The sequence below is a fragment of the Antedon bifida genome, chromosome 10 (genome assembly GCF_963402885.1).
Source record: "Antedon bifida chromosome 10, ecAntBifi1.1, whole genome shotgun sequence".
In the NCBI taxonomy this organism is placed as follows: Eukaryota; Metazoa; Echinodermata; class Crinoidea; order Comatulida; family Antedonidae; genus Antedon; species Antedon bifida.
Genome location: NC_136235.1, coordinates 1,118,677 through 1,145,413, shown reverse-complemented (window position 1 = coordinate 1,145,413; position 26,737 = coordinate 1,118,677). Strand labels below are relative to the sequence as shown.

Sequence of the window (26,737 nt, the reverse complement as noted above, 5' to 3'; positions counted from 1 at the left end):
AGGCCTTTCGCGAAACGGAAGACATCTTTGATTGATGCGTAAACCAACAGAAATAACATTCAAAAGTTTTCAGTGAATTTCAGGACATAAATAAAAAAAAATCGTAACTCCGGAGAAACAAAATAACTTAAACAATTACAACAAATTCCCGAACAAAATTAATTATATATAAATATTTTGCTTTGATCGTCTAAAATCCAACGGAAAAATACACAGTGTTGAAGCATATATGACTGTCCCGCGCGGTGCAGTCGCGGTGTCCATCTTTTTGCCGTTGGATTTTAAGCGATCATGAATTAATAATGTGAACATAATAATAATGCTCGCTGAACTATGTTATTTGGTTACGCTTCCCTGCACACAGCATTTGTTATCGAAAATGTCTTCCGTTTCGTGAAAAGGCCTATTGTATGGTTTGATAATATGACGCCATGTATACTTGGTTTTACCATATGGTTTTACGTACGACGACAAGTATAAGTCAGTTTATTATTTTGCTCAATAGCCGACTCTGACATCATTGTTTTATTGTGTCTCTTATGCTATTATTGGACCAATGGTTGAACTATGAGTAGACACATTTTATCATATATGATATTGAATCCACAAGTCACAATTAATGTGACTTCAGCCCCTCACGCACAGATCTGCAGACATGCAGGTAAGCCTAGTCGGATGAGGCCCAATTCTGTATAACGTCACTCGTGTAGTAAAAGTAAGTATTTTGTCTATAAACACCCAATATTATTTTTTTCTTTATTTTTTCTTTTAACCAATATGCGCGCTTACCATTCTTATGTAAGCCTACAAGTCTGGTTGTCATACGAGAGGGAGGCTAGAGTGCAATATCGTTTCTCACTAGACCCAACTCAAGCTTAGGGACGACATGTGACGCAAAGTAGACCCTACAATAATAGTTGGTAGTCGATATCCGAGTTCATCATTATTGCGTACGTCATTGCGTCGTAGTGGAACCACAACCACGTTGCTTGCGTTGCGTCCTATACTAAAGCTTGGTTCCCACTAGCGACGCAACCTACGCGACGTACGAAAATGCCCTTCCAATAGGCCTAATTGTGTTTTTCCTCGCCTGCGTGAAATCTAACCTGCGATGTTCACAGCACTGTTGCGTCATAGGTTCCCACTTGTGATTACGAAATACAGCGCAGTGCATCGATACGTCACTGCGTTGCGTTACGTCGGTAGTGGGGGGGGGGGGGGAAGAACCACACTAGTGCCATGGTTGGCGCGCAGACTACTTTTATTTACTTTTTTTTTCTACTTTAGGCCTAGGTAACAAACTACGTCACAGTCCAGCATCGACGTCAGGTCAAAACGATGTTGTCTAAAGAAGAATCTAAAGACTTTTTGAACAGTATTCTAGGAATTGATGATTGTTTTAAGAAGTTTGAACAAAATAAAGTACAACTCCTGTCTGATATTGCGTACTCGTTCATGCATGCTATACCATTCCAAACGGTACATGCGATAAATGTACCGCCAGATGCGCGCCATGTACCAACGTTTGACGAAATCAAATCATCGATGATGACGCGGCAAGGAGGCAGTTGCTATTCGATGAATTATTTCCTGAGAGAGGTCCTTGTGTCTATTGGTTACCAGGTAGATTATACAGGAACACTTGCATTCGGCATAGACAACTTCCACCTGACTCTGATAATTCGGTCACTCGTTCAGTTTGGAGATTCACACTTTCTTGATATAAGCACGTCCTTACCAACATGGCGAGTTATACCACTTGATTTCAACGAAGCATCACCTGTGTACAAACAAGGATTTTTAGAATATAAACTTTCTCGTAAAGATAACAATACGATATCGTTATTCACAAAACGTAATTACCCTGAAAACACAGATAAAGAAAAGGATAAGTGGTATTTATTTTATGACATTTGCCTAACGCCTTGTACAATTGACGATTTCACAGCAAATCTGCAGTCACTATATGTTGATCCTTATTACTGTAAATTCCCGTTTTTGCTTCAGGTTCGCGCGGTAATTATGAGCAACGAGCGATTAGTTGCAATTAAAGATAAAGAATTTATTTACGAAAATGATAAAGATGAATTAGTAACCAAACCAATCTTAACAAATGATGAATTACGTAGTATTCTACTGAAATATTTCCCTCAAATGTATAAGTTCAATAGTAACATAGTAGAATTGATTAATATTGAAAATTGAATAATGAACTGAGCACGTGATTGGTGTTTTACGCGCGCATATGTGACGTCAGAAACACGAGGATTCGGTTAAGTTTCTAAAGTCAATTAAAAGATTATGGTATGGGCAAGAACATTTTATTAGCTGTATTAGTCTGTATTATATATTTTATGTAAGAGAGTTGTTGTAACGGTAAACTAACGTGTGTAACTTAACTTGTGTATCCCGAATATAAAGTGCAAAACTGGATTGTGAATAGGTGTTAAAAATTAATTCGGCTATCGATACTTTGACAAATCACAGGCGACCGTCGGATGATCCGTCGCGTCGTGATTGGTTGAATTACTTTTGCGGCGCGCTTACGTTGAGTCCGAGTGGCACTCTTTAAGATCAGTCTACACTATCAACAATTTGGTAGTGATACGACGTCATCGTGTCCATATATGGGCACATCACATTTTTTTGTCACATAAAATTTGACAGTGTAGACTAGAGTGCATTGGAAAACAAACTGCGATGAGTAACTTACTATTTTAACACATACAATTACTGTACAATAAAGTATACTAAACAATTTGACATCATGTTTTTATATCAGTTAATGTTGTATAATGTAAATAACAAATATTATAATTTAATAGTTCAACTTAAATGGTATGACAACAGAACATGTGATTGCACCTTTAATTGTGTTTTCATTTACATTATATATAAAAAAAAAACTTTCTAAAGCTATGTCTACACTATCAAACTTTATGTGAAAACAAAAATGTGATGTGCCCATATATGGACATGGTGACGTTATATCTCTACCATATTTGGGCACCTCACACTTTTTTGTCAAACTAGTTTGATAATATAGACAGAGCTTAACTCAAAACAGAACGTTTTTAATACAGTAGTAATAACATAACAAAAATGTCAATGTTACAGATTCGTAATTCATATTTGACTCGAAACTTATAATAATAATTATAGTCAATAAATTTTACTATCATTTATTCTACCTTTCATTTTTGAAAATACAGTAGTTAAATTAATTCAATTTTAATTGTTAATAGTTGATATCACTCATATTATAATATACTACTACCCCTATGAATACATCAAAGAAAATGCAGGGATTATGAAGTTTAAAGATATATTGTCCCCCTAAAAAAAATATTTTTTATTTTTTTTTTTTAAATATGCCATTTTAATATTACATAATAGTTATTCACTTTGACCAAAAACTTGATAAAAAAAAAACATTTTCCCCCCAAAAAATGTAATTTAAAGCAAAATATACCTAAATTGTTTTTGAAGACAATGGTTTTTGGTTGAAATTAACCATTTCTTTTGTATTTATATAAGTGAAATAATTATTTTTGATGATTTTTTTTTCTACAGAAGTGAATAACTTTATTAAAACTGTGAAATTGCCTATTCAAAGTCTGATTTTATTAATCTGTATTTGTCATGTTTTTGGGGGACAATACATCTTTACAAAAAAACTATTTTATAAATTTTATTTTGTTTTTTAACTTTGTTATCAAAACGGCTGTACAAAATGACCTCATTTTACCAGTATTGCTATAAATACAACACATACTATAATAACTACCTACCATCATATCAATTGTTTTTTTCTGTGTAACACCACCAACACATAAACTCTGAGATGTGTGAAAGTTAATAAATTAGAATTCAGATTTAGAAAACACAAATTTTACAATAAACATCACAAATTACCGAAACAAAATTCAAACACCACGAATTGCAAACAAAATATGCAATTGTGATCTTTAAGACGTTGTGTGTGTATAACAACCTTACAAACAACATAATACTGTTTATGCACTATATCTAAATATACATATTTAACCCTAAACAAATTTCTAGCAAGAAATTAATATAAAAGTTCCATACTATTTTCTGTAATAAATTTCTTTAAAAAAAGTTCTTAAATTGATGTTATTAAGGAACATTCGGTTAAAAATTCCAGGAATCTTTACATCATTACATTACAAAATGTGCTTTATTCTTAAATTACACTTAAGTGAATATATTAATATCAAAATATTCACAATAGAATAATGTTGTTTAAACTGTGCAATGCAACGTATAGTTAAATGACATAGCAGAACGGTCAGGCACTGCAATATATAATATTGTTATTTGAATTTCAAATAATGAAGAATTGAATTCATCTTTAGAATCTCAACACTGCTTAAATCACTGCTGTAAAAAACACAGTAGGAATGAGTACACCTTCTTGTTAGCACTGTCTATCACACACTTCTTTACTTAAGCTCTGTCTACACTATCAAAGGTGATGCACCCATATATAGACATCATGATGTCATATCACTACCATGTTTAGGAATATCACTTCCATATTTTGGCACATCACACTTTTTTTGTCAAACTAGTTTGATAGTGTAGATAGAGCTTTAATCTGATGATTTCCATGTAATATACACTTCTGAGCTACTTAATCTGTTTGTCATGTGTACATCATTTCTGCCATGTGAGACATCTTTTTTGGGATGTAAATCATGTTTTCAAAATATCCAGCAAGGTCCTCCATACTGGTGTCGTCCAGAGGTGGATGAACCTGGAGAGCTTCTTGCGAACAAGTGTACGCCACCTCGCCTCGGGCCACCGAAAACGCCTTGTGCCTGCATTCGGTCCGCCTACACTCCGACAACGACGTTGCACAAACATCTTCGGACGACGATCGTTTTCGATTCAATGAAAAAGCACAAGATTGATCACGATATTTATCAAAATAATTTGTAGATTGTGTTTTGGCAGTCAATTCTCTTGTATTCAAATGATCATTACAAAAAATGTTTCTTCTTCTTGTTTGACAATTGTTAGGATTCATTTGAAAGCTGTTGAATCTTTGAATAAGAGAAGAAGATTTAAATAAATTGTTAGCAGAATTATCTGCTTCAGGTGCTTCTTCCTGAATCGTCGCTAACTTTTTACACGTTAATGTCTTTTTAGAAGGTTTCACAATAGGTCCAAAAACAGCTCGTTCATCGCTTTTAGCCTTTGCCAATAAATTCCCGGTTGAAAATGATGGTTGGAACGTGCTTGGCAATTTAACACTTTTAACAAGATCATCATTGTTATGGTTTGTTGAGGATCCAAATAACTCTGGCTGCCATTGAGGAGGCGATGATCCTGATATTGTGACATAGGGTTCTAAGCGATGCTTAGTCCATTTCCAGGGAACTGCCTTTAGGTTGGATTTCCGTGATCGCACACTGAAGTAGTTTCCGTTACTAGATCGCCTAGTTGATGAGCTTCGTTTAGAACATCCCGGCCTACAAATAAGAAAGAGAAACATGATGAAACAAAATGCACTTAACCAAAGTGTACAATAACACTGAGATGTACATGTAAAACAAGGGTAGTAAAAGGGTTCAAATTTTGGGTAAGGTAATTCCAAGATGAGTACTAGGTTACCACCCACAACCCCTCCCACCACACAACCCCGCCCTTTACCACCCACAACCCCTCCCACTACACAACCCCACCCTTTACCACCCTCAACCCCTAGAATATGTTACACTTAAAATTGAAACACAGGTCTATACTTACTCTGGATCAACTCTTAGTTTTTTAAACATAGACTGCATATCCATCTCATCAACAGCTGTACTTGGTGAAGCCATCATTTAAAGTAGTCCTTTAAAAGACATGTAAAATAATGATATACCATAATAGTAAAAAATACAATATAAAATAATAATTTAATAGTGGTGGCAATGCCAACAATATTCTTCCTGCTCGATTTTGAATAACTTGTAAAGCGTATTAGCTTAGCTATAGTTAATCTACAGTGAGCTAGACAAAATAACATATTATTTATTTTACTCAAAGTGTGGCACAACTACTATGCTGTTATAGACATTTACAAGAAAAAACGTAGGGAATGGGACTTCTGTCTTTTCAATAAGATTACTGGTCACAAAGTACAAAACACTTTAGAAGGACGAGGTAGACAGGACCATCAATAAAGTGAACCATATTATCATTTGACACTTTCATCTTTTACAATTAAATTAAATCATAAATTATTCAACATAGGCCTACAGTACTGTAAATATCCTTCATCTTGAATAATTGTCCTATTATAAATTATACATGTCAAGTTGTTTGAGGTTGCTGCTGGCTTATGTACTGTACTTATTAGTTAATTATAAACCCATGTATTCAAGTATGAGTTGAAATCAAATTGAGATTGTTTAATGTTTGTGAAATGTGAAAAAGCGTAAGAGTTTCGGTGCGATTGATTTGATTCAAATTTATATACAGTATTAGGAAAATCATCATAAAAAAATAAAGTGATATTATTGACTAGGCCTAACATAAATAAAATTACTGACAATACAATAAATTAAATACATTTAAATTAATAAAAGATTTTCCATGATATAGCCTAGCCTAACACAAAAAAGTGATTAGCTTATTTACATTATTGAGCCTCACGCCAGATACGTGGGGCTTTACTGTATAGGAAGGAGCGCTTAGACTCATGTATTATTGCGCCATTAATCAGCCTAGCCTCTAGGCCTAGACGGGACAGCCAGTCACAGCAAGCAAGGCCGGTTGGACTCGACCAATGATAGTGTCACGGAGATAGAGGAGCAAAAAAAAAGAGGCCAAAATCATTCAACAAAAAAAGATTCTATTATCATTTTATCAATCATTCTAACAATACAGATACTAAAAATAACTATAATACTTACGGTAGATATTATTTTCTATATACTTAAACATCTATTTCATTCAAAATATGAGTAAAAATGAATGAATTTCATGACTTGCAATGGAAAAGTCGCCATCTTTGTTTTGACGACGCGCGACGGGCGCATGTTCACTTTTGATGACGTAATTTTCGGTATGTGTCATCCTTCAGGGATCGCATTCACAAACAGTCAGTATAAGATTATTAATTTTACATGCAGCAATGCAAAATAATGTTTAGGCCGTTTATGCCTACAATTTCTTTAATGTCTTTTTATATATTAGTTTCTTTGTTTAGTTACAACTTTGGTTGATATGCTTAGTTTAAGTGAACGCACCTTTATTTATAAGTGTGCCGCTGTTATAAAAGCGTATCTTCAAAATGTATTAATATAATTAAAATAAGAAAACAAGTATCAATGTAAGCTACTCCAAGATGATCCCTCAACAATGTTGTTGACACATCATGAGAATATTAAATAACAAGTTTGGGGTTTCAGCTTTTTTTACAACTCTTACACAAAATATTGGTAATGAAAACTTAATATTTAGGAGTTTAATTATTAAATATTGTTTAAATATCAGAAATTTGTATTAATTATTTCAAAACCTATTGAAAAGTACGTAGTGTTGAAGTTTTATATATTTGTTAATCCACATTTATAAAATGGTATAGCCCACTTGTCTTGATCTTTAATAACCACGTGATCAAAACAAAACCAGATGGTAATCGTCAGTGTTTTCAAAGCAATTTCATAAACGTTTCTTCTCATCAACAGTTGTTATTTTGAAATCAAAAAATTATACGAGAATTGTAGTCAAATCAAATCGATTGGTATTTTCGGTTACAATTAGGAAAAAGCAGTCAAACTGTTTTCCTTAAAACAGCTTTTCTTGACCAAAGACGATGCCTTTTGTTGCTAAGGAATCGAGATCATCATCATCACTTCTTCCTCCAGCAGTGTCCAATTCCAACTGGGTTCGAAGTGGCAGCGGATGGGAGAAATTCATTGCTCTTCGTGAAAACCTCAACAGGCACATCAAAAGGCTTGCCAGAGATAGGTAAGTATACACCATTATTTTTTCAACATTAAATACATTTAATTTAACAATATAATAAACAACATAAAAAATCATCACATGAAATGTCAACAGTCACAACATTGGTCACGTGTCGCTCATGGACATAACGTCATTCTTTTGTTCTGTTGTGTTTTGTGGTTTTGATGCATTATCATTTTTTTCATTGACAATAATAGTGCAGGGATTGAGGAAGTAAATATTATAATATAATGTATTATTAATTAATAAATATCAGTCTTGAAAATTGCCAATGATGCTGTTTTTAACATCAAAGCTTAATTCTGTAAAAAGGACTATTTAAGTTTTTGCTGATATTTAAAAATATAAATTTTATACATAAACTTTTTTTAAATACACTTCAAGAAAACAGACTCAATCTTCATTATCATTAAAAATATCAGTATATTCTTTTTTGTTTCAAAAAAAATCAGAGAGTGAGAGATTACACAAAATATCTGGAGACTTTCGCAATTATCAGTTGGAGAGTGTGTGTGTGTTTAAAATTGAAAAACAAACTTTAATTTATTTGGTTCAAGACTGACACTGAAAAGTTTTTTTAGGTCATTAAGTTATTGTACATAGATTTTTTTCTTTTTTAATTGTAACATTTGCTAAAAGTTCAAATTCAAGAGTCATGTAAGTATGGTTTGCCTCTACACATTTTATATTGTATGGTCTTTTTTTCTTTTTTTTTGTTTGCTGACTTGATTATAACCTTAACCTACTTTATATTCTCTTTTTATTACTACTAAACATTGTTTACATAACCTACTTTATATTCTCTTTTTATTACTACTAAACATTGTTTACATAACATTGAATCAGGGTACACTGTGAAAGCCTTTTTCAATCTTGACCCCCCCCCCCCCCTTTCATGATCCAGGATACTTTATGAAGAGGTGAGGAGGATGGTGGGATGGTTGATGAGGAAGGGGGTTATATAGCTAAGTTACTAGAATCAGTTTTGTTTTTTCCATCAAATCTTTTCTGCACAGATTCTTTTGTTATAACTGTAAATAATGTACTCAGTTTTAAACCCACCCTGAGCCAATGTTTACATAACATTGAATTCAGGGTACACTGTGAAAGCCTTTTTCAATCTTGACACCCCCCCCCCCCCTTTCATGATTCATGATCCAGGATACTTTATGAAGAGGGGGAGGAGGAGGGTGGGATGGTTGATGAGGAAGGGGGTTATATAGCTAAGTTACTAGAATCAGTTTTGTAATTTGTATCATTGTTTTGTGAGACTGTTTTTTCCATCAAATTGTATTTCATGTACAGTTTATGAACTATTATTTTATTACAATACTAAAGGACTAATTATTTATAGACTGACACAACATAGTGATAAAAAGTGATTTGATAACTGAAGCTGAGTATAGTAATAGTGTATTCCTAGTTATAATCCATCTTGTCAGATAATCTATTTTGTAATGGAAATGTTAGCCATTAATAGAAGAATATAGAACAATTTTTGAAAAGAACATTCCCATAACAGATATTTGATCAAGGAAGTTATATGAATTTTCATTGACATTACCATGTGAACATTTGAATATATTATTAAAGATAAAAATCTTCTCAAAGAAATGTTTTTTTTGTTGGTTTTTAATAGTCAGACCAGTACCCCATCACATGTACAGTTCTGCTCTGTAAAATAGGCATTAGTATTTTTATCTAATTTCTTTGCCAATTGCCAATCATAAAGGTCAATAAAAATAAATTGATTTCAAATTTTGCCTACTCAGAGGTAGCAGTAATGATGCATTTTAGATGCATGCCCAAATATGGTCAACAACTTGTTAGGTTTGCCTCTTATTTTAAATGAAGCTCTATCATACTGAGTTATTTTTAGATATGATTTCCCAGGCTCTCACAATACGACCATATATGGTATAGTTCAAAGTTAACAAATAATCTTGCCACAACAAGGCTATTGTTAATAATGTCAATATTCATTGATCTAAGTTCATTCACTAAGCTGTGGTCTTTAGAGCAACGTTGTAGTATCCAACAGCTTATATGAAATAACAATTTGACTTGGAATTATTGGATAAATCTGCTATTGTCTTATGTTCCTGATCATCAGTTTATGCTTAAAAAACTACTGTAGCTAGCTTTACACAGTTGATTTTAAGCTAACATGGCTTTAGTGATGAACGAGGGTCATTTGCGAGGTCACTGGGTACGCCACATCTCGGGTTGGATTCACATATCAATCACCACCTCACATTATTTTAACCGTATTTTAATTGATACCGAAACGCAGAGGTGGGTATATTTGTTAATAGTTACAGTTCAAACACTTGTTAATTATTTCTATCTAGGCCTTCTGGTTCTACTGGTATTTCTTTTTTGTTTCATATTTTGTGAATATTATTAGTTTTTACCGTGGTATATTATTGCATGATATTCCGTAATTGTCTAGTCAATCTCCTTTAATACTTAAAATGTACATTCATTACACTTTTTCTTTGAACATTACTATAATACATGGCGTATATTCTCTCTTTCTTTCTTTGTTTTCTATTACCATATTATTAACACTTTTTGTGAGGTTGCTTTTGAGCAGTAAAATCCTACATGCCCGACATGATTTTTTCGTGGCCTGGGGATTTCCCATAATTTAAGGTCAAATGTTACAATGTTGGCTAGTTTTGTATTCCCATAGTATTTATTTTTTTCCATACATTCGTAATTGGGCCTAATTTTCACAGAATTACGGTACTATATAATGAGTGATTATTACTATTATATTCAATACATTTAATTGGTTCAATTTTGTTTTTATTGCAGATTAAGTAATATTAATAACAGGAACCAAGAAGTTGAAAGTTCACAAGATCAAAATAAAGAAAATGAATCAAACAGAAAAAAGAAATCCATAGGTAGGTGCGAGTACTCCCATGGCGCAAGTGAGGAGTGAGTGGCGGTGGGGGGGGGGGGGGGGTGGGGGAGTGGTGAGGAGAGGATATATGCTCCTGGTTTAAATATTGGCCATATGCCATGCATTTCAATTCAACTTTATTTAACCACAGAGGCCCAGATCAACACATGGTTGACTTGTTCTTCCCTGGGGTCGTGCGCAAAATACAAATACAATTTCAACAATTTTTTAACAATTTATTATGTACAGTATATTGCTTTAATGAAGTGTTGAAACTGAAATGACATAACTAAGTATTGGCTTTGATTTGACAAAGTGATGTTGAATTAATAATTAAATTAGGTAATTAAATAATATTTGACAAAGGTCTTTGACCATCTCCTCGCCAAACAAATAATAATAAACAAACAAAGTTTGATTGATCATAGTAAGTAGGCCACATCAGCTGCCCATGTAACATTGTGTTGTCATATTAAAGCAAGATACAATCTGTAATAATTACCAAGTAACTCTTGTGGGAGTGTTGTTAGGAAGATAGCCAAAAGACTTAAAAGTGGAATGTGGGATCAACTCCAAGTTTGTGATGAAATCAAAATTCAATCTTTGAATACAATCACAAAGTGGGCTGTAGAGCAGCTGTTGCAAGAAAAGAACATGTCACAAGCAGATTCTATGTTATTAAATAAATTACATTCTTGTTGTGTAATTATGTTGTTGTGGATTTAAATTCAGAATTGCCATTATAATTAAGACTGTAAAAATTAGAAAGGGACAAAATGCCGGATTGATAAAAGTTCTTCATTCTCCTCTCACCTCCAGTGACCAGTCTTAAATGGACTGGCTCTGCCGGTCAACTTGTTAAAACTTCTCTATTTGATAGAGGCTGTCAGAAGCATATAATTAAATCATCTGATGAGTGGGAGATGTGCTTCAATAAAGGCCAATTTAAACAGACAAGCGGCAACAGTAAGCTTGTCCCACGTAGAATCTGTATCTATCGTTTTTGTGTTCGTGGGTCATAAGAAATAACCTAGATTCTATATTTTTGTTTTAATAATAATATCCTGGATATATAGAGCGCATAATGTTGTGACACCTGTAAGCGCTGAACATTATTACCCCAGTCATTTTGTTGGATCAACACGTATAGAAACATACTCCCATGCATCTAGTAATCAGCGCAAAGTTGTGTCTTGATCTAACCGTTTACCACTTACCATTACCACTGCTCTGCTGTGTAAATTGACCTTAACAGGTCATATACAGTATATAGTTATATATTATACATACATTATTCAGAAATGTATAAAATTACATCCATTATTTATATGATGACATTTTAATCTATTTTTTATTGTTTAATTTGTAGATCACCAAAGCTGTTATATCTTTTTACCAAGAGGGGGTGCTATGAAGGTGAGTTGGTATTTGGCTTATAGAATGTGTCCAGGGAGTTGTAAGTCCAGAGCTAAATGGTCAAGGAGTATTATGGCTGTGGATTGCAGTAACCCTTTCTTACTAGACTCAGTTCTGTACTTATATACCCTTAAATTATACACTAGATAAATAATAATATATTGTTATGAATTCTTATTTCCAAATGATAGACTGGTTTTTATTTTACTATTGGAGAGGTTTTGAATCGACTGGATTTCTCAGGTGCTGTACACGATCACAGACGTTTCAATTATGTGTGCCGGGTAAGTATTAATTACACGATCACTTAGTTGACCGTTATAATTAATGATGGCTGGGTTTCAGAATTTACTATAAATTATGCTTTGCATCACTTTATTTTCTTGAAGTTTAAGTTTCAGCTAATTTCCTTCAATTTATGTACTATTAGGGTGGTTGACCATGATGCACAAATAATTCTAGGTAACCACACAAATAAGTCTGTACTATATTTATAATTTTGGGGTTTTTTTTCAGATTTTGGAAATCATAACAGAAAGTTGGTTGTTTGCATTAAGCGGCCTCGCACAGAAAAATTTCTTTTTTATTTTGGAAGAATCAGTTACAGTTGGTAAGATTCAAAACTACTCCATAGCTTCACACCTGGAACCTAACCCTCTCAATGTCTCGTCCTCCAAACATCAGTATTCAACTAAACATTTTGAATGCAAAGAATATACCTCAAAATTAAGCATACACTGCCCGACACTTTTGGCTAATCAATTGCCAGAAACGACTGGTGGATCCGATACAAGTTGGCTTGTCAATTTGCGAATGATCATTATGCTTGCACGACCTCTTGATTCATGAATAATTCATGAGGCAAACTTGATTTGTCAGGATCTGAATGTCAAAATGCTTAGCCCAACAATAAAATGAAACGAATGAAAATTAATTTAAAATGAAAATGAAATTAATCACGATTTATTTTTCCAGTGTCTGAAACCAAGCTTTATGTAAATAGGGTGAAGAAAATACTGCAGGACATTTCCAAGAACCTTGTGAAGAACCCGCACTTCCACGTGGGTAGTCCTAAAACATGGAACAAGTGGTTAGACTTGGTAAAAGACTGGTTACAACAACTTAACGCAATTGACTATACAGTAAGTTATGAATTCAAATTTTGAAGTGTATTATCTAACAACTGGAAATGAACCTTGACCCAATCAAGGATGTCAACTGGAAATGAACCTTGACCCGATCAAGTGATTTCAACTGGTAAAAATGAATCTTGACCCAATCAAGTGATTTCAACTGGTAAAAATGAATCTTGACCCAATCAAGTGATGTCAACTGAAAATGAACCTTGACCCAATCAAGTGATGTATCCCATAATACTATGCATATCTAAGGATCATTTAGAGCATAATAAAGCCATGGTGGCCATTTTGTTTCTTTCAGCCGACTGAGAGTGGAGTAGACTCATTACAACTGATGGATCTACCACCAGATTGTCTTAACCGCATTGTGTCATCATTGGCGAATGCAAAAGATATTGTAAACTTTGGTTTAACCTGCAAATACATACATGAAATCAGTGAATACACGTTGCGCTGGGAAAGGCTTTGCCGTTTTCATTTCACTCAGCAACAGGTATAAAAACACAACATTAGTTGCATTTAAAAACTGTAGGAAGGTGTGCTACAAATTACGTTCCTAGACACATTTAGGGGCGCTGTAGGTTTGCTCCTTGTATCTTGTAGAAGTTTACCGAATTTGAGTGTCAATGACATCTGGTGAGCGTTAAGGCCAACTTAGACAGCGTTGTACGACACTGTCTGAGTTGGCCTGGCGAGTGATCACACTACCACGGCACAAAATACGAGGCCTGTAGTTTACAGTGATGAAGTTTAACAGTTCTATACAATTGCGAACCACATGAAATTTGTTGTTAAAGATCAAATGTAAATTTAAACCGTTTGTTTTTTTTGTTTTTGTCCTGCAGATTACTTCTGTATCTCCAAAATTCCTTGACAGTGACAATGAAGTGAATTGGAAGGGTGTGTATAGTAGGCTGTGTCATCGTCATGGAACAAGGGAATTATACAACAATGTGTTAAACCTATGCAATCACTGTAACTGTATCTATTGGACAGTGAGTACACATTACTACTTGTTTTTATGAAAATCATGTCTGCTGCCCTCTTTTGAAGTCAGTATGTAAAATTCAAAACATACAATCACGACTTGAAAATTATTGCAACCACCATGCCTGTGTTACGAGCATGTCGAGTGTATCAACACATATTTCATAAATGATCCTCCAAATTTACTTTAAAAAAATTAATTTTTATTGTTATTGCCAATAGAGTTTGTATTTAAAAAAAATGTTGTTGCTGGGTTTTTTTAATTTTGAGGAGTTGTATTCTCATCACTTTTCTTAATTTATTTTAAAAATGTTTTAATTTAAATTTTTTAAATTTTTAAAATGTATTTTAAACATGATACTGTGTATATTTTATTTAAAGTTTATACTTTATCTTGTATCCGGCACTGTATGGTCATTCTAGTACCATATGGTCATTTGTCTTATTCTGTGGTCATTTTTCTTTCAGGATGGTGGTCATCCATGCTCAGCAGAAATAACCCCAGAGTTTTCAACTAGACAATTCTCGGACGTTGTTGTGACCCAGCAAAATCTTACCCCGGAAGAATTCATGAAACTTTGGCCTACGCCATAACGCCAGTCAGTAGTCTGTAAAAAGAAATTATAGTGTAATAAATAAAAGATTTTGTACATGTTGTTAGAGATAAAATCTCAGTGTATATTTGTATAGTAAGTAAATATGCTGCTGTGAGCTATTTATTCACGTTTGCAGGTTTATGGATATGCAATAGTTCATTTGTAGGCACTTTTCCTGCACTAATGGCAAACATTTGCAACTGCTCCGGATGTTTTTTCAATCCATCACCGGCCGCCCTTCTTGTAAAATCTTGGTTAAACAAGTTAAACTTTTTAAAGCAGTATATAATAGTATAATTTCTTGATTGCCCTTGTCCTCTTTATGTGTAAGCAATGTTAGTGCAGTTCATATTTAAGAAAACATTTTTGTGTGGATTTTATCGAATTGTGAATTTAATTGGCCTTAGGAACAACTGTATAAACTAATGAATGCAGATGACATCATCCATCTGCAAATGTTAAGGTCACTTTGTTTACAGAAGTTCATAAATGTCTGTCAATTTGTACTCTTACACTTAAAGTCATTGCTAAAGGGACTTGTTTCATTAATTTGTACAAATCAGCAATGCAATTTGTAAACTCTCATAATATTTAAGTCTTCACTTTTGCTAAAGGGACTGCAGCCTGTGTCAGTTTATGGAATATAATTTGCTAACTCTTATAATATTTAAGTCTTGATTTTCGCTAAAGAGGCTGGAGCCTGTGTCAATTTATTGAATATAATTTGCTAACTCTTATAATATTTAAGTCTTGACTTTGCTAAAGGGACTGCAGCCTATGTTTATGGAATATAATTTGTAAACTCTTATAATATTTAAGTCTTGACTTTGCTAAAGGGACTGCAGCCTGTGTCAATTTATATAATATAATTTGCTAACTCTTATAATATTTAAGTCTTCACTTTGCTGAAGGGGCATCAATTTATAAATCAGCTATGTAAATTTCTAAACCCTTATTACATACAAGTCTACTTTACCCTTCAGGGTGTTGTTTTAACTATAAATATTGAACTTCTTGAGGTTTAATTTAACTGGTTTTAGGCTAGACATGCATCTGATAAGAGGCAATTGATCATGATGTGATTGATGGACTTTATTTAATGGATACCAACTGTAATAAAGCTAAAAAGACACAATATTGTGAATTTCAGTTTTAAATTAAAAAATAATCTTGTATCATGCATGATTCTATGATGTCATCTGTGTAAAATTGAAATTCCAAACTGGAGCAATCCTATTTATTTAGTTACATCATTTGTCTAAAGCTTTTCATCTATCATCAATATTGATTATAATATGCTAGTTGTATTGAAACTGGCAAGCTTTATACATGTTTTTCCCCAAGGCATCATATAGCACACAATGCGTGATTAATTCAACGTTTTTTGTAACTTTATAACCGCATGAGAATTTACATTAATGATAATTAATATTCAAGGTAAATTGGGTGATTTTTTATAATTTATTATCAACAGAATATTAATAAAGTTTATAGATTATATTGTGATTGAACGGATGCCATTAATGTATATTAGGCCCTGGGGTGCATGCCGTATACAATTATTGACTTGTCTATTTTAGGTAGCATAATTTTGTAATTAATTGGCTTTTTAATAAAAAATGAATACCGTAATTGGGATTATGTATTTAAATTATTGTGGTAATTAGTTTTTGTAAGTTTTTAACAATTATATTAATAGGTTTAAAGTGAACATGTAGCAGGAACATGAACATTTACCTGTACTCTGGGAAATACATTATGATGTTGTGTTATGTGCTTGATGTCATAGACGGTACTAACTGTATAAATTAAACAAAATCCTTGAATTGTTATCCTTTCAAAATAGAGCGGTAGATGATTTGAGGATTCTACTTTAATTAATTCAATATTATTATTTTTGTAGTAACACTCTTTTTGTAGATTCATAACTATCTATATTCCAATTGTTTGTATTTTTTCTTTGTTATGTATTTTAAAAGTATTGTTGAATGGATGCTAAATGAATAAAATAAAAATAAAATTGTTCAGTTTTAGGTAGAGGGTGGACCAAGTAGGATGAATAATAAACTTAAGGCGGCAAATACTTCAAACTCTTCACTTAAAAACAAAAGATTGAGGCATTATAAGCCTTTGCAAGATGAAAGGAATCGTAAAGTGGAATATGCCTATATATCAAGAGTCCAGTTTATACCATCATACGTTACTGTATAATAAGCTACAACAATAACATGCCTTTTAACTGTATTATTTTGACAGTTTTTTCTTCCTAATGGAAGTAAATGACTTAGGGTCAAAGGTTAAATACTAAAACGTGCCTCTAGTGATTGATGTGCTTTTATCTAATTAAGTAGTAGTTTATATTCAATCAAAATAAGATGGTTTGATATAAATGAAGCAGAGATTGCTTTTATGATCCATTACACAAATACTGTAGATAGTTTATTTGAAATCTATGCTATATTTTATTATTTGAAAGCCCTGTATTGTCAGGGGATACACTTCACTAAAATGTTTACAATGCCAATTGTATATCCATCACTCACACACTAACTTTTGCCTTGTATCTAGTATTATGCTAATGGTTTTAATGTTATCATTAAGTTGCCCAACAAGTGCATTCAGGGTTTTTTTTCTGGCGTTACAATAAACTAGTTTTTGCACTTTCTCATAGTTTTTGCACTTTCTCGTAGTTTCTTTTTCGTAGTTTTTGCACTTTCTCATAGTTTCTTTTTCATAGTTTTTGCACTTTCTCATAGTTTTTGCACTTTCTTGTAGCTTCTTTTTCATAGTTTTTGCACTTTCTTGTAGCTTCTTTTTCGTAGCTTTTGCACTTTTATTGTACCTTTCGCACTTTACCAAACAGTAGTTTTTGTCTCAAAGTTGTTGCACAAATGCTAGTCAAACACAAATACCGCAAATAGACAACAATGTTAAAAAATATCCAACATTCATTCTCAAAATTCTCAACTATATTTTCTACATTTTTTTCTTGGCATTAAATTAGCCTATTTTATGCTACACATAGGTTGATATAGTAAATAGTTGTTGGGCATACTGCAGGCTACAGCTGGTTGATATTTTAAATAGTTGTTGGGCCTAAATTTTTATTCTCAACTTAAAATAAACATATATATATATATATATATATATATTTTTTAACATTGACTTGCACTGATGAAGGGCTAGTGTTGCCCGAAAGCTCTGCTAACTTTTCTGGCTGTTTACTTTATCGTTTTGATTTAGCTTTTCGCTTTTTTTTTTGTATCTCCATTGAGATCCAGCCACTGATACCCACAGCATTGTCATTTTTTCAGTAATTTGCCTTTGGATTTATATATATATATATATATAGATAAAGCACTATTGAAAAAAATTGTATTGTTATGTAGCATGTGAACGTTGTTGTATATAATAGTTTCATAACTGAATTTTAAATTATCACAGTACATATCAAATAAAAGTGTACCTTTTATGTCAAGATTCTTGAGAGTCTTGGGCAAACTTAGCCAGCAATTCTTTCTTCCGACTCTTTTTTGCACGTTTGAAATGAACTCTGGATTTTAAGTGTGCTGTAGAAATTGAAATAAAGAATTACACAAACAAAATAACAGTGTATCCTTGTCATTTGATTGGTGTATTATGCATCATGTGTCTCTAACTTTGTCTCTATCAGTGTATCCTTGCCATTTGATTGGTGGATTATGCACCATGTGTCTCTAACTTTGTCTCTATCAGTGTATCCTTGCCATTTGATTGGTGGATTATGCACCATGTGTCTCTAACTTTGTCTCTAACAGTGTATCCTAACTTTGTTTAAATCTATTTGACAATTAGGTGGTACATTACAATATGAGAGGTTGGCGACTGGGCGCTAGCTACTATTGTCGGAATATATGCATACAATAAAATTTTTAATCTATCTCACAAATACCTTGCCATTGTTGATGTCCAACGATTATTCGACCACTACATATATCACACACGAAGGTGGTTTCTGGTTTGACCTCTGACCTCTCCTCAATCACCAACGGTTTTGCACTTGGTATTTTACCCTTCATTGAAAAAAAAAAGTGAGTTTGATTTATCTTGGGATTTACATTGCATAGTGATTTCATCACTTATCTACAATCTGCCGCAAGACTAACATTATTTAAGCTCAAATGTTATATGTCTTTCAGGAAAATAAATGGATTGAATTGTAATCTCTTGGGCATAAATGTAAATTCAAGATATATGTGTGTATATAAATAAAACATTGCGCAATATTTTGATTTATTGAAAAACTAACATGATATTGATTAGCTTGGCATCATTGATTGACTGTGAATAAGCCAATGCAACTTGTTAAATATTTGTAAACAAGTCCTTGTGAGTGGAGTTTGAAAACAAATCCTAGCATCTGATTTGAACCCAGGACTTTGGTAGTAGTGAACCAACCACGAAGCTACAACTAAACTTACCTCCATGACATCACTAAGGATTGTCATCGCTGGCTCAAGTACTGTGCGATCCCATTGTGTGGGGTCAGTAGCATCTAGGGCATATACAGGGGGTACATTGAAACCAGGTCGTCCTGTTAAAATAAAAAAAACAATCAAAAGCATCCATCATACAAACATTAAATATTTGACACGTGTACAGCAATAAATCAATGGACCATGAATAATATAATAATTTAAAATGTTATTTATCTATGTGCATTTATTAATAATGTATATTTAGTAGTGTTCATATTACGCATAAGCAAAATGCTTGTGGCTTTTATAAACAAGAAATAATATTCAAATATCATGAAAAGAGGTCAGGTTAGGCCAAATATTAAGTCAAGCGAAAAAATTCACCAATTCAGACCAATATTAACCAGGTTAAGCAAATAACCAGGTCAAGTGAATATTAACCAGGTCAAGCGAATATTAACCAGGTTAAGCGAATATTAACCAGGTCAAGCAAATATTAACCAGGTCAAGCGAATATTAACCAGGTCAAGTGAATATTAACCAGGTCAAGTGAATATTAACCAGGTCAAGTGAATATTAACCAGGTTAAGCAAATATTAACCAGGTCAAGTGAATATTAACCAGGTTAAGCAAAAATTAACCAGGTCAAGCGAATATTAACCAGGTCAAGTGAATATTAACCAGGTCAAGTGAATATTAACCAGGTCAAGTGAATATTAACCAGTTCAGGCCAATATTAACCAGGTCAAGTGAATATTAACCAGGTCAAGCGAATATTAACCAGTTCAGGCCAATATTAACCAGTTAAAGTCAATATGAAATATTTTTTTTCCTGGCTTAACATGAACAACGCCAAATAAAAATTCTAAAAAAAAATAAAAAAATAATATGTTTTGGAATTTAGTAGAACATAAACATACTCTTTAAAAACCGGTTGTTAATCCATCTCAACTGTTTACGTGCGTACCTCCGAGTGACCTGCTTCAGTTTCTCAATTCCTTGTTCTTTTAATTTGACGCCAATTTCTTTTTCTCTTTCTTCTTCTGGAAGTAATAAGTAATCATGAAATTCTTTGAAGCCAATTGATTGGAATATTCCTTGTGAATACAACTCTTCTCTGTAAAAATAATGGCACAACAAACATTTAGTGTCATCAGGCCATTAACAAAGGAAAGAGAACCCTGGAGGTAAAAGATAATATGAAAAGTAAACCAACAAACATGGAATGAATTATAGATCATCTGACTCAAGACAAATCGGCAACATTTGAATCCATGGGCACAATCTAAGGTCAAACCAGCTCCCCATCTAAAAGATATTAAAACTTCCCCATACCCCCACTCCCCTGATATTCTAGGAGTCACCTTAAAGCTTGGTTCCCACTAGCGACGCAACGTAACGCAATCTACGCAATATAAGAAAATGCCCTTCTAATAATTGTGTTTGCCCTCGCCTGCGTGAAATCAAACCTGCGATGTTTGCAGCACTATTGCGTCCTCGGTTCCCACTTGTGATTACGCAATACAGCTCTTTGCCTCAATACATCGCTGCGTTGCGTTCTAGTGGGAACCTTGCTTAAAAGTCTTTGAGACCATTTAGGAATCAATACACAATACAAAAATGGAATCAAACATATTCAAAGTCTAGTATTAGTTTACAAATAAAACAAATTGTTTGAAATGTTATTCATCTCTCAGCTGTCCAAGAAAATGACAGAAAGTTATCAAATAGTGGATTGAAATGAACTTACTTGTGAAGGCTTCCTTGTAATCTTTGTTGATTATATTCTGAATGAAAGTCAGACAGTTCCTTCAGAAGCCCTTGCTCCAGCATACCATCCACTCGTCTATCAAGTCGGTCATCAAGTACTATATTAGAAAGAATTGGAAGATGGTAATTACAGTTTTTTTATTTTTGAGCAGGCTGTAGTCTATTTGGCAGGCAGTAGTCTATTGGGCAGGCAGTAGTCTATTGGGCAGGCAGTAGTCTATTGAACAGGCAGTAGTTGGTATAAAAGGTAATCGTTTGGCTCAGTTAATTTAACCCTGGGGCAAGTGTAGCTCTGTAGTATTTAGTATTTGGTCAATTTAGCCAGCAGTTTTAATTAATGTCCGTGCAATCAAGGCTCACCAACAAAATCGGCATGCTCTTTAAGTATCACTATATTGAACACTGAACTGAACTTTTAAAATTAAAAATCATTTCAGAAATTCAATACACCAATTTGTAACACAGTCACGTCACCGAAATGTAAATTTTTCAAACTTGATTCGATACATGGTGAATCTCTTCTCTTTATTAAGTGTTTTTTTTTTATTCCAAACTTAATTTAGGACCCCAATGGAAAGTCATTATCTTGTAATGTTTAATGATTTTTTAGGTCTTCCTCAATGTAACTAAGTGTCAAAACAGATAACTTTCCTCACACAAAATCATTTGGTTCCCACTAGTACGCAAGGAAAGTACATAAGATGCAATACAATACCAATCAAAAGCATTAGATTATTGTCAACTGTCAATTTACTTGCGTTGTGTCCTAGTTGGAACCAAATCTAAGCCACACAGCATGAAACTGGTACAGTATTAACTTTAGATACACCAACTTTAAATAAAAATATTACTCTTACCAGTTTGGTCTGACTGCACCCAAAACACACAGACATTGCTATAACGTAATGGTCCACCTAATGGACTCCCTCCCTCTGTTGCTTGTTGGTCAGCTAGTAACCGGCTGTGTGGTATGTTATGCTGCTCAAAAACATGTAGGCTTCTAATATATAATAAAAGACAATTTAAAAAGATTTGAAAATTTTGAAAATGGTACATATGAAATTAACCAATATTAAAATGACAAGGTGTGTTATAAAGTCTCTTTAAACATACTGATAGTTAAATTAAAAAATAATAAACATCAGTCATCCTTAGAATATATTAGATTTTACATTAAAACTGAGTTGTCATCAAACATGTTTTAAACATCCTTTCACAGTAAAATATTTTTGACAAGATAAATTTTTTTTCATAGCTTGATTCTAAATTTTCATGAATTACAAATTCAGAACAGCTGAATTGCAATAAAAAATGATATTACTTAAAATGGTGATAATAGTGTTATTTTCCAGTCTCCTGTGATAAATATTACATTAAAATTCCCTTGGAATTTTATTTAATGGATTGGGTCTGGTCAATTGATGTAGAAACAGGTCGAGTAGAAATACAAACTTTGTGATGATATTTAAAAAGTTTTGGTTTTTTTTTTAAATTCTTGTAAATCAACGATATTTGATTATTAAGATTGGTTTCCACTAGGACGCAAAGGAAAGGACATAAGATACTTAAATATGACACCAATATAAACCATCACTTGTGATTGCATTGCTTCCAAGTGCGGACAAAGCTTTAGAGAAAAAATGTTATTTCTTAAGCTCTGTCTACACTATCAAACTAGTTTGACAAAAAAAGTGTGCTGTGCCCATATATGGTGGTGATAATTATATGCCTAAATATGGTGTGCTGACATCATCATGTCCATATATGGGCACATCACATTTGTTGTCACGTAAAGTTTGATAGACAGAGCTTTACACTTACATTTTTTTTAAATAATTCACTTAAAATAAGAACAAAATTATATTGGTATAACTTTGTAGATGTTTTCATTTACACTCAGAAAATGAACTTGAAAAAGTTTACTTTAAATCAATTCCAATTAACGCATACTGTAACTAAACTGTTTACAATTGGAATTGAAAGTAATTAAAAACAATCAATGACCATTCAATCAAACAACTAATTTAGCACATAATTCCATAGCACATGAAAGTTGCTACTGTAGATTACTGATGATCTCAAACTTATTAATGCTTTGAGTATTAAATGAATTGCACAAATAATTGAATTGCTCAAATAATTGAATTGCTTAAAATACACAAATAGGAACAATTTGAAGAATAATTATCAAACTCATTAGACAAGACATTATTAATTACAGGTATTAATTAGTTTGATGATTTCAACTTGTAAAATAGTGCGTACTTTATTGTACTTCCACCCACGGTGGATATTAGTGGGCTTTCGCATTAGGACGGTGGGCAAAAGGCAACGGTAGATGAATGGAGACGGTATTTCATATAAAATATTAATCTGCTCAGTAAACTGTGTTTGGTCGATTTAACATTCAGTCCGATAGACAAAGTAAAGTACATCAAAGTACAACAATGAATCAGAAAAGTATACAGTATATCTGCCATTTACAAAACTGTATTTGATGCCTGATTTAGATTATGAAAAATATTTTGTTTCACATTTAAAATGTGATTTAATTTACCTTATTATTTTTCTTCTATTTTTTGGGTGGAGTCTATCTGCCATTTCTGGATCAACATCTTTTAAGATGCTGTGTAATTGTTCACTTGAAAACTTCTCAACTTCAATGTTAAAATATTGACCCTTGGTATCTGTATTGTCCACAGTGACATCTGTATTGTCCACAGTGACACCTGTATTGTCCACAGTGACACATGTATTGTCCAAAGTGACACATGTATTGTCCACAGTGACACCTGTGTTTTCCATAGTAACAGCTGTGTTTTCCATAATGACACCTGTGTTTTCCAATGTTGGGCCTGCGTTATCTACAGTGACACATGTGTTTTTCACAGCAACACCTGTTTTTTCCAAATTAACACCTGTGTTTTCCAATGCGACACCTGTGTTTTTTCCAGTAACACCTGTGTTTGAGACACCTGCATTAACTGAATATTCTAAAGCCTTATTGGTCATATTACATTCACTATCTCGTTTAACATAGTCACTTGTTTCATTACCACAAGTAAACAAGTTTTTAGAATCCGTTTTGTTGGAACAAGTAGAATTGATATTGTGTATATCACTGCTGCCAGACTTGGAAGTTGTTGCATCTTCAAGATCACTACCACCAGAACTGCCACTAACAGTCTCTCCAGTAGCTGATGCATGATCAATTTGCTGGTACTTAGCCTTAGGTGCCATGCTGTTGTCAGGTAAAGAGCGTTTGCGGAGTTGTATCAGTTTGATGTTGCCCCCTCTTTTGTCTATCAACAGGTCATCACCCGTGTTTTCCTACAAGAAATTTTAATATAAAAAATTGTGATCAGTTTCATATAGCAACTTGATCTTGTAATCTGATAGTCCGTTTTGATCTTGTATCATTTTAATTATCCTTTTTTATGTCTTTCATTTTCCCACTAATCAATTCCATTTCTTTTATCATATACACAGTATATTAATCCTTCATTTGATATATATTTATCACACTGCAATATTATAAACAATTCTTTCGACAGAAAAAGAAAATCCATGATTTAATACTTTCCATACATACAGTATGTATAATCAGTACCATACTTAGTAACACCATACGCAATGGTACATCATATGCCGACCAATTTAGAGACAAATTTGAAATATGTGAGATTTTCCAAAAAATGGGGTTAGCAGGTGGTGGCTAAATGAAGAATGGCAACATTTCTATAATCACCCACTCACTTACTTGATTGCTGTGAGACTTTGGTAGGTATTATGACACCCAACCTCTTGTACCACACCAAACAACCTCCCGTACCACACCCAACAGCCTCCTGTACCACACCCAACAGCCTCTTGTACCACACCCAACAACCTCATGTACCACATCCAACAACCTCTTGTACCACACCCAACAACCTCTTGTACCACACCCAACAACCTCTTGTACCACACCCAACAACATCTTGTACCACACCCAACAACCTCCTGTACCACACCCAACAACCTCCTGTACCACACCCAACAGCCTCTTGTACCACACCCAACAACCTCTTGTACCACACCCAACAACCTCTTGTACCACACCCAACAACCTCCTGTACCGCACCCAACAACCTCTTGTACCACACCCATCAACTTAATTACAATCAACTTACTTACCACAGGATCAAGAAGAACTTTCCACAGCAGAGCTTCAATATAATAATTCGTTCCACCAACTATTATTGGTAGTTTACCTTTTTCCAGTAAACTGTCAACGATTGGCAGCGCTTTGTCTCTGAAGTCCACCACTGTGTATCGACTGAGGGGGTTCACGTAATCAATGACATGATGAGGGCAGGTTTCAATCTCTTCACTACTCACTTTGTTTGTGATGATGTTGAGGCCTTTATAAACCTGTTATTATTAAACAAAAAGAGAGCATTCATAGTCTTTGAGAAGGTCTATCTTTTCATGTATTACTGTAAGTTTTCCTTTTTTATAGACTAGAATGGTGTATGATAGTATATTCGGCACATTTGAAATCGGTCGTTTATTTTGGTTGTAATAACTAGCTGGCGCTTTAAAACAGGAAGTTTATTTTATTTTATCGCAATCAATTTCAAACAAAATGATTTCAACTGACACTATTACTTTGGGCCTAGCCTATATTGGATTATAAAATTAAAGACACTCTCTTGATGTTTTAAGGTCAAAAACATCATTTTTGTAATGTAAAACCAGGGAGTTGCTGGTAAAATTAAATACTAGCTAGCCTAGCTTAGAGAGAGGGCCTATATAATAATTTATTGGCCTGAAAAGTATTTATATTTGTTTTATGGATGCGGATGGGCCTATGAGCCTATAGGCTAGGCCTAGGCCTAATTTAATTAAATTATTATTGCAGATAATTTGTTCATAGATCTTTAAACTATTCAAAATGTCAAAAATTGCCTTAGCCTAGGATTAAGGGTTGCCACTAAACTACAACAAGAAAGAGCAGGAAATGACAATGCTCTCTAGGCCTAGGCCTAATCTACAAACGCCAACACCATCACCATCTGTACGCCAAAAAAAGGATGTATATTCGCCTTTTTTCCTATGATGTACGCGCGGTGTAGGCCTAGTAGCCTAGCCTAGCTACCAATCGAAAGATTTAAAAACTATTACCTGCATAGAATCAGCGCTTATAATTTCAGAATTTACACGTTTTGCTATATCTAATGCTAATTTGGATTTCCCAGCTCCTGTTGCACCTAAAACTACAACAACAGTTGGACAAACTCGTCCACACAACATTTTCGTCGCCATGCTTTCCCATCGCCATGTTTCGCTGCAATGTGCTTTCCTTAATTATAGAGGGCAGTAGTATGTTTTACCATAAAATACCAGTTCCACTGTAATGGTGTACGGAGTGTGACGTCATGTGAACGTGTTCTGAAAAGTACAAACTTAATGAGAACAAAAATTTAATGAAAC

The 26,737-nt window shown here is 33.5% G+C and overlaps 5 protein-coding genes across 12 annotated transcripts in view; 2 read left to right on the top strand and 3 right to left on the bottom strand.

Annotated features, from left to right (window-relative positions):
• The window catches only part of LOC144854164 (serine/threonine-protein kinase RIO1-like), a 107,916-nt gene that overhangs the window by 41,926 nt on the left and 39,253 nt on the right, over window positions 1-26,737 (bottom strand). The gene's annotated exons all lie outside the window — the stretch shown is intronic.
• On the top strand, window positions 472-2,763 carry LOC144854665 (uncharacterized). Its single transcript, XM_078712604.1, has 2 exons — window positions 472-715; window positions 1,288-2,763. The coding sequence occupies exon 2, from the start codon at window positions 1,339-1,341 to the stop codon at window positions 2,203-2,205; it is 867 nt and encodes a 288-aa protein (XP_078568730.1). The 5' UTR covers window positions 472-715; window positions 1,288-1,338; the 3' UTR covers window positions 2,206-2,763.
• On the bottom strand, window positions 1,625-26,586 carry LOC144854660 (tRNA dimethylallyltransferase-like). 5 transcript variants are annotated; one of them, XM_078712597.1, is made up of 10 exons: window positions 26,429-26,586; window positions 25,439-25,675; window positions 23,820-24,592; window positions 22,120-22,262; window positions 21,243-21,360; window positions 20,413-20,609; window positions 19,496-19,608; window positions 18,967-19,087; window positions 18,502-18,604; window positions 1,625-1,780 (listed from the first exon to the last, which is right to left on the bottom strand). In XM_078712597.1, the coding sequence occupies exons 1-9, from the start codon at window positions 26,567-26,569 to the stop codon at window positions 18,510-18,512; spliced, it is 1,938 nt and encodes a 645-aa protein (XP_078568723.1). In that variant the 5' UTR covers window positions 26,570-26,586; the 3' UTR covers window positions 1,625-1,780; window positions 18,502-18,509. The 5 variants fall into 5 exon arrangements, 4 of the variants coding, with proteins under 4 accessions (XP_078568723.1, XP_078568722.1, XP_078568721.1 ...); XM_078712596.1 differs by lacking the exon at window positions 1,625-1,780 and adding an exon at window positions 14,911-15,038 and having other exon boundaries at window positions 18,497-18,604; XM_078712595.1 differs by lacking the exon at window positions 1,625-1,780 and adding an exon at window positions 14,912-15,047.
• Window positions 2,487-7,056, bottom strand: LOC144854664 (uncharacterized). The gene is made up of 3 exons (XM_078712603.1): window positions 6,927-7,056; window positions 5,776-5,863; window positions 2,487-5,498 (listed from the first exon to the last, which is right to left on the bottom strand). Exons 2-3 carry the CDS (start codon window positions 5,850-5,852, stop codon window positions 4,670-4,672), a joined length of 906 nt encoding a protein of 301 aa, XP_078568729.1. The 5' UTR covers window positions 5,853-5,863; window positions 6,927-7,056; the 3' UTR covers window positions 2,487-4,669.
• Window positions 7,644-15,033, top strand: LOC144854661 (F-box only protein 32-like). Of its 4 annotated transcripts, XM_078712599.1 has the most exons (10): window positions 7,644-7,986; window positions 8,626-8,643; window positions 10,807-10,898; window positions 12,267-12,313; window positions 12,505-12,597; window positions 12,830-12,923; window positions 13,289-13,455; window positions 13,754-13,945; window positions 14,298-14,447; window positions 14,908-15,033. In XM_078712599.1, exons 1-10 carry the CDS (start codon window positions 7,832-7,834, stop codon window positions 15,031-15,033), a joined length of 1,134 nt encoding a protein of 377 aa, XP_078568725.1. In that variant the 5' UTR covers window positions 7,644-7,831. The 4 variants fall into 4 exon arrangements, with proteins under 4 accessions (XP_078568725.1, XP_078568727.1, XP_078568726.1 ...); XM_078712601.1 differs by lacking the exon at window positions 8,626-8,643 and having other exon boundaries at window positions 10,828-10,898; XM_078712600.1 differs by lacking the exon at window positions 8,626-8,643 and having other exon boundaries at window positions 7,645-7,986.